The 13,632-nt window shown below is 47.8% G+C and overlaps 1 protein-coding gene across 35 annotated transcripts in view; it reads left to right on the top strand.

Moving 5' to 3' along the window:
* MTMR14 (myotubularin related protein 14) overlaps positions 1 to 13,632 on the top strand; it is a 50,151-nt gene that overhangs the window by 17,364 nt on the left and 19,155 nt on the right. For 9 of the 35 annotated variants that reach the window (XM_069476063.1, XM_069476068.1, XM_069476072.1 and 6 more), the window contains 6 exons: positions 1,710 to 1,785; positions 2,092 to 2,152; positions 3,718 to 3,840; positions 4,883 to 4,956; positions 9,162 to 9,232; positions 9,837 to 9,911. In XM_069476063.1, the coding sequence (XP_069332164.1) occupies positions 1,710 to 1,785; positions 2,092 to 2,152; positions 3,718 to 3,840; positions 4,883 to 4,956; positions 9,162 to 9,232; positions 9,837 to 9,911 (480 nt within the window). The remainder of the gene's footprint in view (positions 1 to 1,709; positions 1,786 to 2,091; positions 2,153 to 3,717; positions 3,841 to 4,882; positions 4,957 to 9,161; positions 9,233 to 9,836; positions 9,912 to 13,632) is intronic. The other 26 variants (XM_069476081.1, XM_069476090.1, XM_069476095.1 and 23 more) reach the window with 10 other exon arrangements.

The raw sequence follows: 13,632 nt of genomic DNA on the forward strand, positions 1-13,632 counted from the left end.
TATATATATTTTAGTTGTCCATATAGTTTCTTTCTATTTTTAGTAGAGACGGGGTCTCGCTCTTGCTCAGGCTGGTCTCGAACTCCTGACCTTGAGCGATCCACCCGCCTCGGCCTCCCAGAGTGCTAGGATTACAGGCGTGAGCCACCTCGCCCGGCCTAAAAAGGTTTGTATATGCTCTGAAAAGGTTTAACAGAAAAAATGCAAAGGAAAATGAGGTCAGGTGCCATCAGCTTGGATGCATGGGGAAGGGTGGTTATGATATGTATGCCAGTGGAACCCCCTCTTGGGAATCAGACCTCCCCCTTCCCATCAGAATTTTAGGGGTCCTCACCCTTTTCTGCTAAAGCTCTCATTGTTCCTCACTACTTGGCCAGTCCCCTTAAAGCAAGAGCTCAGATGGGTTCACTGATGGACTTGGGAGAATCTAAGAGCTGGAAATACATACAAACAATGGTGTGTGCATTTTTTTCTGGAGACAGTTGATAATTTTCATCAGATTTTCAAAATGCTTTTAGACTCAGAGGAAGGTAAGTGGGCCCCACTGGGAGTGCATCCTGCTTAGGCCGGCAGGAATGCCAGCCCTGATCCTTCTCCATAGGCTTCCAGGACAACCTTCCCACAAATCCAACCCAGTCTTGCCCCAGCACCAAAAAAATACCCCGCCCTGTCCCAGGCTATATCCAGGTTGCTTTTCTATTGCCTGCCTCACCTCCAGGCTGCTACTGCCTCAGGGAGAGCCAGGTGACCTAATGGCCCACCTACACCCCTTGCCTGTTGCACAAAACTGTTTTCTTCCGATATTTTGCAGACAGAGAAGGAGAAGCCTTCAGACAGCATTCTGCAGTCTTCCAGGAACCCACTTTATACTGCCGCCTTATGTGACCCATTCAAAAATGCACTCCCCCCCCCCTTGTCTTGCAGCTCCCCCACTCTAGTATAATGAGGCTGTGTTCTCCCAGCCTTTAGTTAAACTCTGGGCTGGTTTGCTTCCTTGTCACCAAGTATCCCCTTCCATTTCCGCCACCCTACTGCATCTCATCAAACACAATTTATTTGAATGTGTAGCCTTGGAATTAGATATTGAAGTTCATGCCGGTTGCCTGGTTTCTAGAATTCTAACTCTTAAAATGATCCCTTCAGTGAGGAGGAAAAGGGTAAAAGAATATTTAGGCACAGTTACTGCCCCCCACCCCGCACACTAAACAGTTCTCAATAATGGTAAGCAGGTAGACTTTAGGGGTAGATGGGTTTGGCTCAAATCCCAGCTTACCCCTCATTGTATGACCTTACAGATTACTTAACCTCCCTGTGCCTGTTTTCTTTCTTTCGTCTGTGAAACAGCAACAATGTATGCCACCTGCCACATCTTCCTCATGGGCTTGTGAAAATTCAGTGAGAAGATGGTGTGGATTTTTCATTACCATGCCCAGCACATGGTACACGTGCAACAACCACCAAATGTTATCTATTCCGGGTAGTGACGCTGGTGCGCCTCCTTTGGGAGAGAGACTCCCTTGATAGAGGCTGTGGATTAAGTTCTGGGCATCCTCAGACTGACTGTGGTAGCCTTGATGCTTATAAAGCTTTGGGGAGTGCTCCTGGACCCATTTTGCTGGCCTGGAAGAATCAGAGGAGTCCCAGGTGTTCCTTCAACTGTGCGTGCTTCAGAAAACCATCTGACCCTGAAAATGCTGTTTCTCTCCCAGCACATTTGCAGGTCGGCCACACTGGCTGGATGGGGAGAGCTGTATGGACGCTCTGGCTACAACTATTTTTTCTCAGGTGAATGTTGAGCAGCATGCTCTAAGAACAAGAACCCAGTCGTAGAGAATAGCCACCCATGGCCACAGTGGTATAGGTTGGGGGTCCTAGTGAGCTGGGTGGAGACCGGGGGCTTTCCTTTCATCAGGAACCAGGAGACAGTAGGAATTCACCTTAAGGATAAAGAAGACTACCAGGCATATGGTGTCCTTGGTGGTGGAGCCAGATTGGCCCAGCCCACCCTTGGGGAAGGAGGCTGGGCAGGAACCCCCTGTACAGAGCCCCATACCACCAGCCTCAGTGCTGACAGACTGCTTTCTCTGGCAGGGGGTGCAGATGATGCCTGGGCAGATGTGGAGGACGTCACGGAGGAGGACTGTGCTCTTCGGTCAGTGCCAGGTTGCTGTGGTCAGGGGTTTGTTTTGGAGATGGGGTGTCTGGCCAGCAGTGACCATGTTCATACTGACAGGATATATTTGTCATTGGTCATGTGAGTGGATTGGCTCCTTTCTTCTCATCTGCCAAGTTCATGCCCCTGAAATAGGGCTGTTGAAGTCCGTCTGGTAGCTTCATCCTAAATACCTGAGCATCTGTCTCCATCCTGGCTGCACTCAGGATCTCAGAGAAAAGGTCCCATTCCTGGGGTTCTTGGTACTACAGGTCTGAGATAGGGCCCAGACACGTGCATTTGTTTTTAAAGCCCCACAGAGCTTTCAGTATGCAGCTAGGATGCTGATTACCAACCTGCCAGATCTCACACAGCACACCTGGCACTGAGACACAGGGCAAGGGCTGCAGTCCCCACGTAGGAGACATGTGGTCTAGCCTGGAAGACACATATAGAGACTAGAAATTGCACAGCTGCATAAGCGGTGTCATAAGAAGGCGTTGGTATAGAACAGTGGTTTGAGTCCCCGTAAAGGGAGGAAATGGGCTGGTTCACACTCTTCCTATATCCTCTTTCCAAATGTTTTTAGAAAACAGTACTACAGGATATTTTAGAAAAGCTCCTTTGCATGGTCTGTACCACGTGGAAAGTCTTTTAACTGGTGTCAAGCATCTCTGGAATGCACACAAGCACCCTAGTAAGATCAGCTTCTCAAATCATGGCTCGGTGCATGAAAGGACATCTTGCTATGACCGAGTTCTGCCTGTTAGCTCTGAAAGCAGCGGCTCTGGCTTTTGCTCAAGAACGTTTGGCTCTTCCCCCAAGATCAGGCAACTTAGGCCTCAGCCAGGTCATCTTCTATAGCATACACTGTTCTTGGTGAGGAGACTGCTAGGGCAACAAAGCAATGAACATTTTTTTAAAAAAAATAATGGTGACTTTATACTTTCTACTTTTCCCTATATCTGCATGGCTGATCAAAAGGCAGCCTGAGGATTGGAAAAAATTTATCTTTCTCCTTCATAGGCCTGCTAGGTAGAGAAGATTCACCTGCTGCTATTTCACAATCAGTTGATAGTTCTAAAAGCTCTTATCTCTACAAGAATTTCAATCTCTTACATTATAAGCAAGTCATGTGGCTAAAAATGGTCATTAATGGGGGATGAAGAGGGGACAGAGGGAGATCAGCTCTAATGGAAGCTCATAGATTCTATCAGCCACCAGCTTTCTGCTTTTTAGAACTCAGATTATCTTGAGTCTTCTGGCTTAATGTCAAGCAGTGCTAGAAAGCCTTTTCCCATTTCCAGCTACAAATTGCTCCTCTTTGAAATACATCCCAGAGATTGGGTAATCTCTTAGAAAGTCACCTTCCCTGCACCCTCTCTGGAATCGGTTGGCTTGTGTGCACTCCCTAACCACCCCACCATGCCCCTCTCCCCCCACTCCTGTAGAAGAGAAACACAGTTTTTGCTGGTGACATCCATACTTCCCTAAATGAGCTCCTGCCCTCAAACTCCTCTGAGCAAACACGCTGTGTAACTTTTCCTTCTGGCTCTTTATTTCAGAAGTGGCGACACTCATCTTTTTGATAAGGTCAGAGGCTATGATATCAGGCTGCTTCGGTACCTGTCGGTCAAATACATCTGTGACCTGATGGTGGAGAACAAGAAGGTGAAGTTTGGCATGAAGTAAGTACAGGGCACCCACCGTGAAATTGCTGGAGGCAGTGTGTACACACTTGCAGGGCTGGCCTCCTGCCGAGGGCTTTTTGTGCATCCTCTCGCTATATCTTCAGACAGCCCTGCAGGGCAGGTGCTAGTGTCCCTTTTGCAGATACTGAAGCAGAGAGATAAAGTAACTCGCTCAAGGTTGTACATAAAGTGACCAAGGGAAGTGTGAGTCTCTAATCAGTGCTCTATTGCCTCCTTCTCTTTCACAACCTCTTATTTTTTTTTTCCCCCTCCTGGCTCCAAGTTCTGTGTCATCTCTGGTAGATTAGAATCTCTTTTAAAATGGAGCAAAAATCAAATTTTGTTTCTGTGACTGCTGTTATAAAAATATACATGTATGGACCAAATCTACATATAATAACACTGAACTTTAAAAAATGGAAGCTGGGTTAGAATGATGAAATTATAGGAACTTTTTCCAAAATTTTGTTTGTTGTTTTTTAATATTATCTTTTAATTATTCTAAAAGTCAGAGCTTAGCTATCTGCAGATATCTGAATGTTCCCTTATCCCTTCCCACTTTATCTGTCAGAATAGTCCCCAGTGTTTCTTTTCAGATACTGTTTTGTCACCCCGTTCAGAAGTGGCCTCGATGACTGTAAGAGAAGACAGTAGAGCAGAGAGTCCCCTGGAAAGGGTCTCTTAGATTATTTTATTTGGATTTCATCTCACTCCACTCCCCGGGGCAGAGTGGCTGCACTGCGTGCGTTTTGGAGCTTAGGTGGAAGGTGGTTCTGCAACTTCAGGTTCCAGTTGAGGCATATTGCAATATTACAAGGGGAATGGCCCCTCTTGCTTGATATATTGGAGTAGGGGACAGAGAAGTTACTGTTCTTAATTGCTCAAAGTAGGCACTGCTGAAGGAAATCATTCTTAATTTTGGAGAATAGTTTTTTAGCAGAAGGTTCATTTTAAGTTATTATAATACTCACTTGGGTAATGGTGTGTGTGTGTGTATGTATGTTTTGATGCAGTAACACCTTGTGTCCCTGTCTTGTAGTGTAACCTCCTCCGAGAAGGTGGACAAAGCCCAGCGCTATGCCGACTTCACTCTTCTCTCCATCCCATATCCAGGTAGGGAGCTCTTTTCCAGTCAGGTGACAGGCTTGCTAGAACTGGGGGCCTTCAGGTCCATGAGCGAGCCCTTTCTACTTAAGCACATTGGTGTCCTGGGAACTTTCCTGGAGGGTTTGTGTTAGCCAGCATAGGACATTGTGGCCCCCAGCACAGGCCCTCGCACTGAGGTAGGGCAGTGTCCTGGAAGGCTTTCCACTCAAAAGGGGTCTGGGGATTGAGTCCTGGCACTGGTACTCACTGGCTACAGCCTGAGCGAGTTACTTCATTTCTCCAGGCCTCAGGTGTTCTCAGGTGACAGTTGGAACTTGGAAAGATTTAGTTCAGGGTTTTGTTGTGAAGATTAGATCATGTATGCCAAAATGCAGTGTGCATGAAAGTACTATTTAAGTGTAAAATTACATTATTAGTACTGTGTCGGCAACTACACTTGCTGCTCTTGCCCGAGTAGTTGTCAACCTTGGTGTTGAGCTGTTTATGGAAATCACCCCAGGTGCAACTGTTCTGGTGACAGAAGGAACACGTAATTACCCTGTCCCTAGTAACTGGATAGTGGCCACACTGTGTTGTAAAGCACTTTGGTGTCCACAAAGCTGCGTTTGTCTCTTGACACACAGGAGTGTGTGCAGGCCAAGGCTACATTCTCTGCACTAGATACTCAGGAGTCTTAGTCTAGTTTGTAACATTCAGGCTTTCTAGCAATACCTGCCTATTCCGCAAGGGAGACCAAGAAGCCCAACATCAATGCCAGACTTTGTGAGCAGACAATAGGCAATATACTCTTGCTCCTTGAAACCTCTCTCCTCTTTATCAGCACCAACATCTGCCTTCAGTCTTCTCTCAGACCTCGTCTCCTCAGTCTTGGAGCCACATGGCCAGTAGCGATGGCAGGCAGGCTCGTCTAGTGCCTTGTCAGGGGAGCGTCCTCATCAGATGCAAGCTGGCGGTATTCAAACTCCAAGCCCTGATAACCTGGCACTTCAACAGAGGCCTTCACCTGAGTCTCTCTTCATTCTTCTCTTCCAGTGTAGTGTTCAGTGCCATACAGAACTGGGCACGAATCTCAGCCCTAGCACCACGTGTCCTTGAACAAGTCCCTTAATCCTTCTGAGCATCCGTTTCATCCCTTATAAAATGAGGATAATGGTGCTCATTTCGTAGTAAAGGGCCAGACCCATCCATGACAGGTTCCCTGTAAATAACAGGCCTAATGGTGGGTAGATGGAAGAGGGCTCAGGGAACCTCCTCTTCTCTTCCCTAAAAGTAACTTTGGACTGATGCAGATTATGATGATGGTGCATCAGGCTCACAATGTAACAGAAGTATCCTACCCAAGGGTGTACACGCTGGAGCCATTGGGTAGCTCTGCAGCTGGTTTTCAGACCTAGCTTCCGACTCTCAGGACATGCTTCAGGGGTTCCACAGACCGAAATACTCTCTGCTGAACAAAAGGTTTGCAGTGCCTGAGGAACCAGGCATCACTTTGTTTAAATTTAGGTTCCAAGTAGGACTTCTTTTGGAAAAAATAGTTTTGCTGGAAATATAAATACCACTGCTCTGAAATAGTAGCACAGTATCCTTTCTGCTGTAGTTTGGCAACTTGTTATGAGACTCCCAAAATGTTAACACCCTTTGACCTAGTTATTTTTCTAATAATCTGTCATTAGGCCATAATTCAGTTTTGGGGCCAAAGATGTTCAAGATGTCTATTTATAATAGCAAAACGAAATTTTTTTCATTAATCACAATAAAGAATAAGTACATGATTGTACATCTGTCGATGGAATGAAGTATTACATAGTCATAGAAAAATAGAAAATGCTTAAACTTTTGACATGGAGAAAGTCATGGAGCTTAAGATAAGCAGGATACAGAATTACATAGTGCAGTCTCAACTATGGAAGGAAAAAGTGCTTACAAAAAAGGGTTAGGAAATATGCCAAAATGTTAAGATCTCTCAGAATTTTTTCCCCCACTTCCTAAAATTTCCATGTCCTACATCTGATGGACGTGTGTGTGTTGGGGAGGATAAGAGGGATCAATAACATAAAAAAGCCAGGGGTTGGGGCAGATACCATTGCATAGGAGAAGGAAGCACTTTTCACCTTAGGATATATTTATGTTCTTGAGGGTTTCTTTTACATTACCTTCAAAATAAGGAAAAGTAATAAAATTACTATCATCCAAACCAAGTCATGAGATACACTTTGACGCTTTGAGATTTGAGGATTTAAAGAGTCTCAGTTGAGTCCTAGGATGGCTTTGAGGCCCAGATACCCTAGTGGTTTCAGTTCTAGCTGTGTCAGACTAACCTGGGCTTACACTGGCCCTTGAAAATGAGAAGTATTCTGGGAGCAGTTCTTTCAGGGCACCAAAATAGATGGGGGCAAAACTCTGCAGCACAAATCTAATGTGTTTTCTCCTTGAGTGAGTTGCTGTTCTCACCCCACTTTTGGTCCCTCCCCTCTTGCCTCCAGTGGGTTCAGAAGCCTGTTCAGGTAGTGAACATCAGGCATTGCCCTGGGTGCCGACTCTGTTTTAATTCTGTCAGTTTCGAACAAAAACTGCTTCTGCATCATAGGCTGGTCTGAGCTCAGCCTAGAGCCTGTAGTGTTGATTTGAGCGGCTGAAGTTTGGGAAAACAGCACTTCACAAGAGCTCTGAGAAATAATTGCTGCCTCTTCTGTACCTGGCCTCATGAGCTCAGGGCCTCTGTCTGGCATTTATAATTCTTCTTTTTCTCGGCAAGGCACCCGAGAACGGGCTGAAGTGTTGCAGCTGAGGATTGCTACCTGGCTTCAGACAGCAGGGAGGCCTGGGGATTAGAGTGCAGAGCGTTTGTGGAATGAAAGCCATGTCTGGAAATCACAGGGTGGGTCTCCACGTCCTCTCCAGAGGAAGCCTTCCCGTCTTCCTTGGGGCTGTCTCAGATAAGAACTTGGCCTAAGAATTGCTGCAGAGTTCCATGTGAATTTTTTTGGCCTGTGGCCCCTTCTACAGAATTTGGGCAACTGTTTTGCTGCCTTCCAGGACCTCACCAGACTTGGGGCTGTGGCCAAAATCATGGGCCCTCTGAAGTTTGTGTAGAGGCCCTGGTTGAGGAACTGAGAATAACTGCAAGAAGCTGCTATCCAGGTGCCTTTTCCCACCCTGTAGCTTGAAGCCACTGGGAGCCCCTTGGAGGCCCAGGATGCTCACTGTGCTATGGTGTGGCCAGAACTCAGCCGGGGCAAGCCATGGCCCAGAGCATGCCACCTCCTTTCTGGCCAAAGCAGCCACCCCAACTGCAGAGCAGAGCAGAGCAGTTAAGTTTAAGCTGCAGGCTGGCACAGTGGGCCCTTGTTGCAGCAGTGGCATGGTGATAATAGTGGTACGTTGCCATTTGAGTGGCACTTGTACTGGTGCTGTGCTCTGTGTTCTTCGTATTATTTCATCCTTAACCATTTTACAAATAAGAAAATCGAGGCTTAGAGAAGTTAAACCACCTGTTCTCAGCCACAGAGCTAAGTGAAAAGCTGAGGTTTGAAGCTGGGAGTGTTGCCAGAGCTCTGTTCTCTCCACTGTTCCTCTCTATTCCTGAGGGTTTACCCTGGTGGAGTTTCATGATTTTTGTAACAAATGATACAGAAAAGTATATCTTTGCCTGTTTTGTTGGAGACATGTCTCTTGAGCACCTGTGTTAGGTTTCCAGGGACTGTTCATGGTCCCTTCCAGTATATTAGGACATTCGGTCCTCACTAAGCCTGTGAGGTTAGTATCATCTGCCCCCGTTTCAGAGATGAGGAAGAGTGATCCTCCGCAGTTAGATAAGAGTTGCTGGGTTCGCATTTTGAATCATGCCTTTGTTTGCTGGGATTGGCACTGTAGAGACTTGTAGGATAAAGGGGACCTGCAATGAGGGGGGAGTGACCAGTGACCAATGAGCACAGAGTTACAAAGAGGCATAAGGGCAGGTAGTACCTTGTGGAAAAGGCATGCAGCTAGAAAATCAGAGGGGTGCCAGAGCTCACCCCCTGGCTCTTGGCCACCCGTTTCAGTCCTCACCCGTATCGGCCTTGACCTCGCTGGAGCCACCAGTGTGGAGAAGTATGTGAGTTGGTGGCTCCCTCAGTCGTTCAGTACTCAGAGCCCTGGCTCCGCCAGGGGTGTCTCCGGAGACTTTGGACTGGGAAGGGAGGTGTCATAACTCTGCCCTTCTTTTCCAGGCTGTGAATTTTTCAAGGAATATAAGGATCGGGATTACATGGCTGAAGGGCTCATATTTAACTGGAAGCAGGTATGAGTAATAACATTCATCAACTTGGGTCTTGTCTCTTTGTAAAGGGATACCAAGGAGAACAGCTAGCGATCTTTTTGGGGAAAATAACTACCTTTTTCATTTCTGTTTCTTCCTTGAATGAGTCTCATTTCTTTGTCTCCCTCTTCTCCTTATATATACATGTTAAATTTTCATCATATATGCTTTCTCCCCTTTTAATCTATTCCTTTCTTTAAAGGAATTTTTCAGGAACGAGGGAAAAGCCCTCACCCCACCCTTTACTGTCTGTGTGAAGCTGGGTGCAGCGTTCTGTTCCTTCTGCAGTCGGTAGGAGCTGGCCATGAAAGCCTGACGGAGGCTGAGTACAGATTGATCTTGTCTGTTTCAGCAGCAAACACTCCAATGTCTGACTGAAAAGCCCTGCTTAGCTGCAATGATCTGGTCACTTTGATTTTTAAGCTGTCACTCCTGGGGTGGCACAGGCATCTGGCCGGGAGGAAGCAAGCACTGTGGAGGGATGTCTTGCCTGTGATCGTCACAGCTTCAGGGCTGCAGTCTGCCCCAGCACCACAGCCTCTTCTGGTGGCCAGCCCACGTCTCACAGATGTCTTTCTATCCCCAGGACTACGTTGATGCCCCATTGAGTATCCCTGACTTCCTGACTCACTCTCTGAACATTGACTGGAGCCAGTATCAGGTGAGGGGCCTGACTCAAACAGGGCAAGATAAGAGAGTGGGGACCAAGGGGCACAAGAGCCCTGTGCAGATGCCTGATGGTTTGGCTTGTGCCCTCCGATGCCATTGGCCTTCTGACTTCTCAGAAAAGCCTAGGAGAGGAGGAACTGCTTATCTGTTTAACTCTGTCTCTCCTGATTTGATCTTGGCCCAGAAAATCAAAGCTTTCTGAACGTGACTCATTCAAAGATTTGCATCCACCAGGGGGTTCTGTTTCCAGAGGACCTCATAGAGTCTGCTTTTCCAGATCTGGGCTTTAGTGACTTTTTCATTTTTCCTTTTAAATGTGCATTCTGCCAGAGGAAGTACTGAGCTGCCTGACCTCATTTGATTATAGAAATGTTAAAATTACTTGCATTGTGTTCTTCTCTGTTACTGTGCACCATGGAAGGGGCCCCTAGTTTTTACCGGGTGGATTCATCTCTCTACCCTATTTAGCCCACACAGTCTAAAGGCTGCCAGCAGTCTCGCTTGCCACTTGATTGAGACAGAACAAGTAGTCTTGTTCTTCCTGCGACCTTCCCCATGTCCTATTCCCTCTGCCTGGCTGCCATCTCTCAGCTTCCTCTTGTCTGGCTGACACACTGCCCTTCAGGATTTGGCTCGGGTGTCTACCTCAGGAAGACTTCCCTGATCTGCTGCCTCTCCCCCATCCCTGGCGGGTTGGATGCCTGCGTCTACATTCCCATTAACCCCCGGGCACATCTATCATGGAATTTTCCACTGAGCTGTAGTCACTGATTTAGAGATCTGCTTCCCTGAAATCCAGGAGGATGGGGGGGACCCATGGCTTATGCAGGCCCAGCACAGAAACCAGCACAGAGCTTAGACCTTGAAAGACTAAGCCAGTGAATACTAGAAGATGTCCTGCCTCCCTCCTCGTTTCCTCTGTCCCCAGGTCTAGACAACTCCCACCTAGCCTTGAGGTCTCCATTTCTCAGAGAGGCTGCCCACCTGTGTTAGCAACTGGGTGCGTGCATGTCTCCTTGTACTCTTGTCCTGACAGCAGGGAGGTCACTAAAAGCAGGGTTGTATTTGTCTTGTTTTATCCCTCTATGTCCAGCCACTAATCACAAGACGGATGCTCAGCAGCTATTTGAATGAAGTAGGGTGATGTTAGGTGTTCCCTCATATAGGTGCAAGAAAGGGAGCAAGCCAGTTGTTTGTTACAGTCCAGAAGCCTGGAAAAGGAATAGGTGTGTGGAGAGCCTGTCCCCTGGTCTCAAGTCCCAGGCTGTGCCTAGACAGGTTGAGTGGCTAAAAGAACCTGCAGGCTTCCTTCTTAATTTATTGCATGCAGAGGTCCTAAGCAGGCCCTGCCCCAAAGCTACCCTTCTTCTGGTCTCTTCTGGCACGATTTTTGCTCCTTATGCATGTACAAACTAGGTCTGATGAACTACTCACCAAATAAGGTGTGATTGTAAGGATTCCATGGTCCTACCAAGGATATTTGCCTCTTTAGGAAGGGATCCTGTGCGTGTGAGGGGATTTTCTGTTGAATAGAGGCCCTGGACATAGGGCTCGGATTGCTTGGCTCTTCTGTGGCTCGTGGTCTTGAGCAAATGACCTCACATCCCTCTTAAAGTGGAGATGGCAACACCTGTTTCAGAGTTGTGCCAGGTTCAGATATGATCATTTCATAAAAGTGACCCCTGAATTGAAATACAGACAGATTTCAATGAAGTAGGCTGCTAACTCACTAACTCAAGGAAGTTAACAGTGATAAAGCTCCAGGCATGAAGGCAGCAGGGCTGGAGTGGAGGAGGCAGGCTTTCTCCCATCATGCCTCCTCTTTGGTGTTTCTCAGCCAGTTTGTCTCACTGAGCCTCCTGGCATCCTCTTCCCTGGCCAGATATGGGTCCTGCCTTTTCTTTTTTTTTTTTTTTTTTTTTTTTTTGAGACAGAGTCTCACTCTGTTCCCCAGGCTAGAGTGAGTGCCGTGGCGTCAGCCTAGCTCACAGCAACCTCAAACTCCTGAGCTCGAGCGATCCTCCTGTCTCAGCGTCCCAAGTAGCTGGGACTACAGGCACGCGCCACCATGCCCGGCTAATTTTTTCTATATATATTTTTAGCTGTCCATATAATTTCTTTCTATTTTTAGTAGAGATGGGGTCTCGCTCTTGCTCAGGCTGGTCTCGAACTCCTGAGCTCAAACGATCCGCCCACCTCGGCCTCCCAGAGTGCTAGGATTACAGGCGTGAGCCACTGCGCCCGGCCGGTCCTGCCTTTTCTGTCCCCTTAAGCACTAGTGCCCCCAAACCCCATTACTTTGCATCATCTCCCCAGGTGATCTCATCCATCACCCACACCATGAGCCCACGGCCAGGCCTCTCTGATCCACACCAACACCACCTTTCACACATGTCAAGCTGTCCAAAGTAGACTTGGCCATAGCCAACCATTTACCCAGGTGCTCAGACCTGGATGGTTCTTTGCTCCCCACATCCATCAGCAGGTCCCATCAGTTCTCTAAATCTCTGCTCTAGAGAAACTCCAGCCCTTCTTGCCTCCATCTCTTGTGCGCTGGCTAGTTCAGGCTACTGTCATCTTGGAGCATCTCACTTCTGAGCTGCGGGGCCACGCTGAAGAGAACTAGAATAGTGAATATAAAGCACTTAGAATAGGTCTTGGCAGATAGCAAGCACTCAAGTGATATAGCAGGGCCATCATTGTCACCCCTGCCTTAAAACCCACTACTGACTTCCCATTTTCCTCAGAGCACAGTCCAAGAACCCTTAGTTGGCCTCCCCAGCTCCATGCAGCCTGGCCTTGCCTGTTGTGACTGACCGATCCTCCTCTAGCCACACTGGCCTCCTTTCAGCTCCTTAAAGGAAGCTTCTCTGGAGCTTCTCATGGCTTCCCATGGCTTATGCAGCCCCAGCACAGAAACCAGCACAGAGCTTAGACCTTGAAAGACTAAGCCAGTGAATACTAGAAGATTCCAGGTTCACATGTGCTGCTCTTTCTGCCTGAGACATGTCTCCATTCCCCCTTGTATGTGCTCTTCTGAGTCACCACCTCTGATAGGCCTTCCCTGATGTCGCCAGAGACCAGGCTAGGCTCTCCAGGTACATGGTCCCACAGCATCCTAGAGGTCTCTTTTTAGTTGTACACCTGCAGTGGTTCACTCTGTCTTCCCACTCCCGCCACTCTGTGAGGGTTGAAGCCATCGTTTTTCCTGCTGTGTCCCCAGTGCCAGGCCCTCAGGAGCCGCACAGTGTGATGTTCCCTGAATGAATGAGGAGTAGGAGCAGTTGTAGCAGTACATGTGTGTCTTGATGCCTTCCAGGTAACCAGTTGCATTCCTTAGAGGTATGTCCGTTCTTTCTATGCTGTAATGCCCCTCCTGGGGGCTGAGTCTCCTCAAGCTGGCCCCTGACTGGGAACAGGCCGTGAGGAACATTCTTCAGGGACCTCTGGTGCCTGAACCTTAGAGATGCAGAGATGCCAAAATGGCCTCCACCCTCCCAAGGCTCAGTCTAGGAAGAGAGGCAACGTAACTGTCACCTACATAACAACCAGTGGCTGTAGAAGACCCCATAGAGAAGATAATTGGGCTGGGCCTTTGAAGGATTAATAGGAGTTTGCCGAGCGGGAGAAAGAGCACTCCAGGCATAGAAAACATAAGCAGAGGCACGGCACTTGGCTCTGCTCCCAGAGACTTTTTCATGGAGCACATAGTA

Source organism: Eulemur rufifrons, chromosome 7, assembly GCF_041146395.1.
Source record: "Eulemur rufifrons isolate Redbay chromosome 7, OSU_ERuf_1, whole genome shotgun sequence".
Classification (NCBI taxonomy): Eukaryota; Metazoa; Chordata; class Mammalia; order Primates; family Lemuridae; genus Eulemur; species Eulemur rufifrons.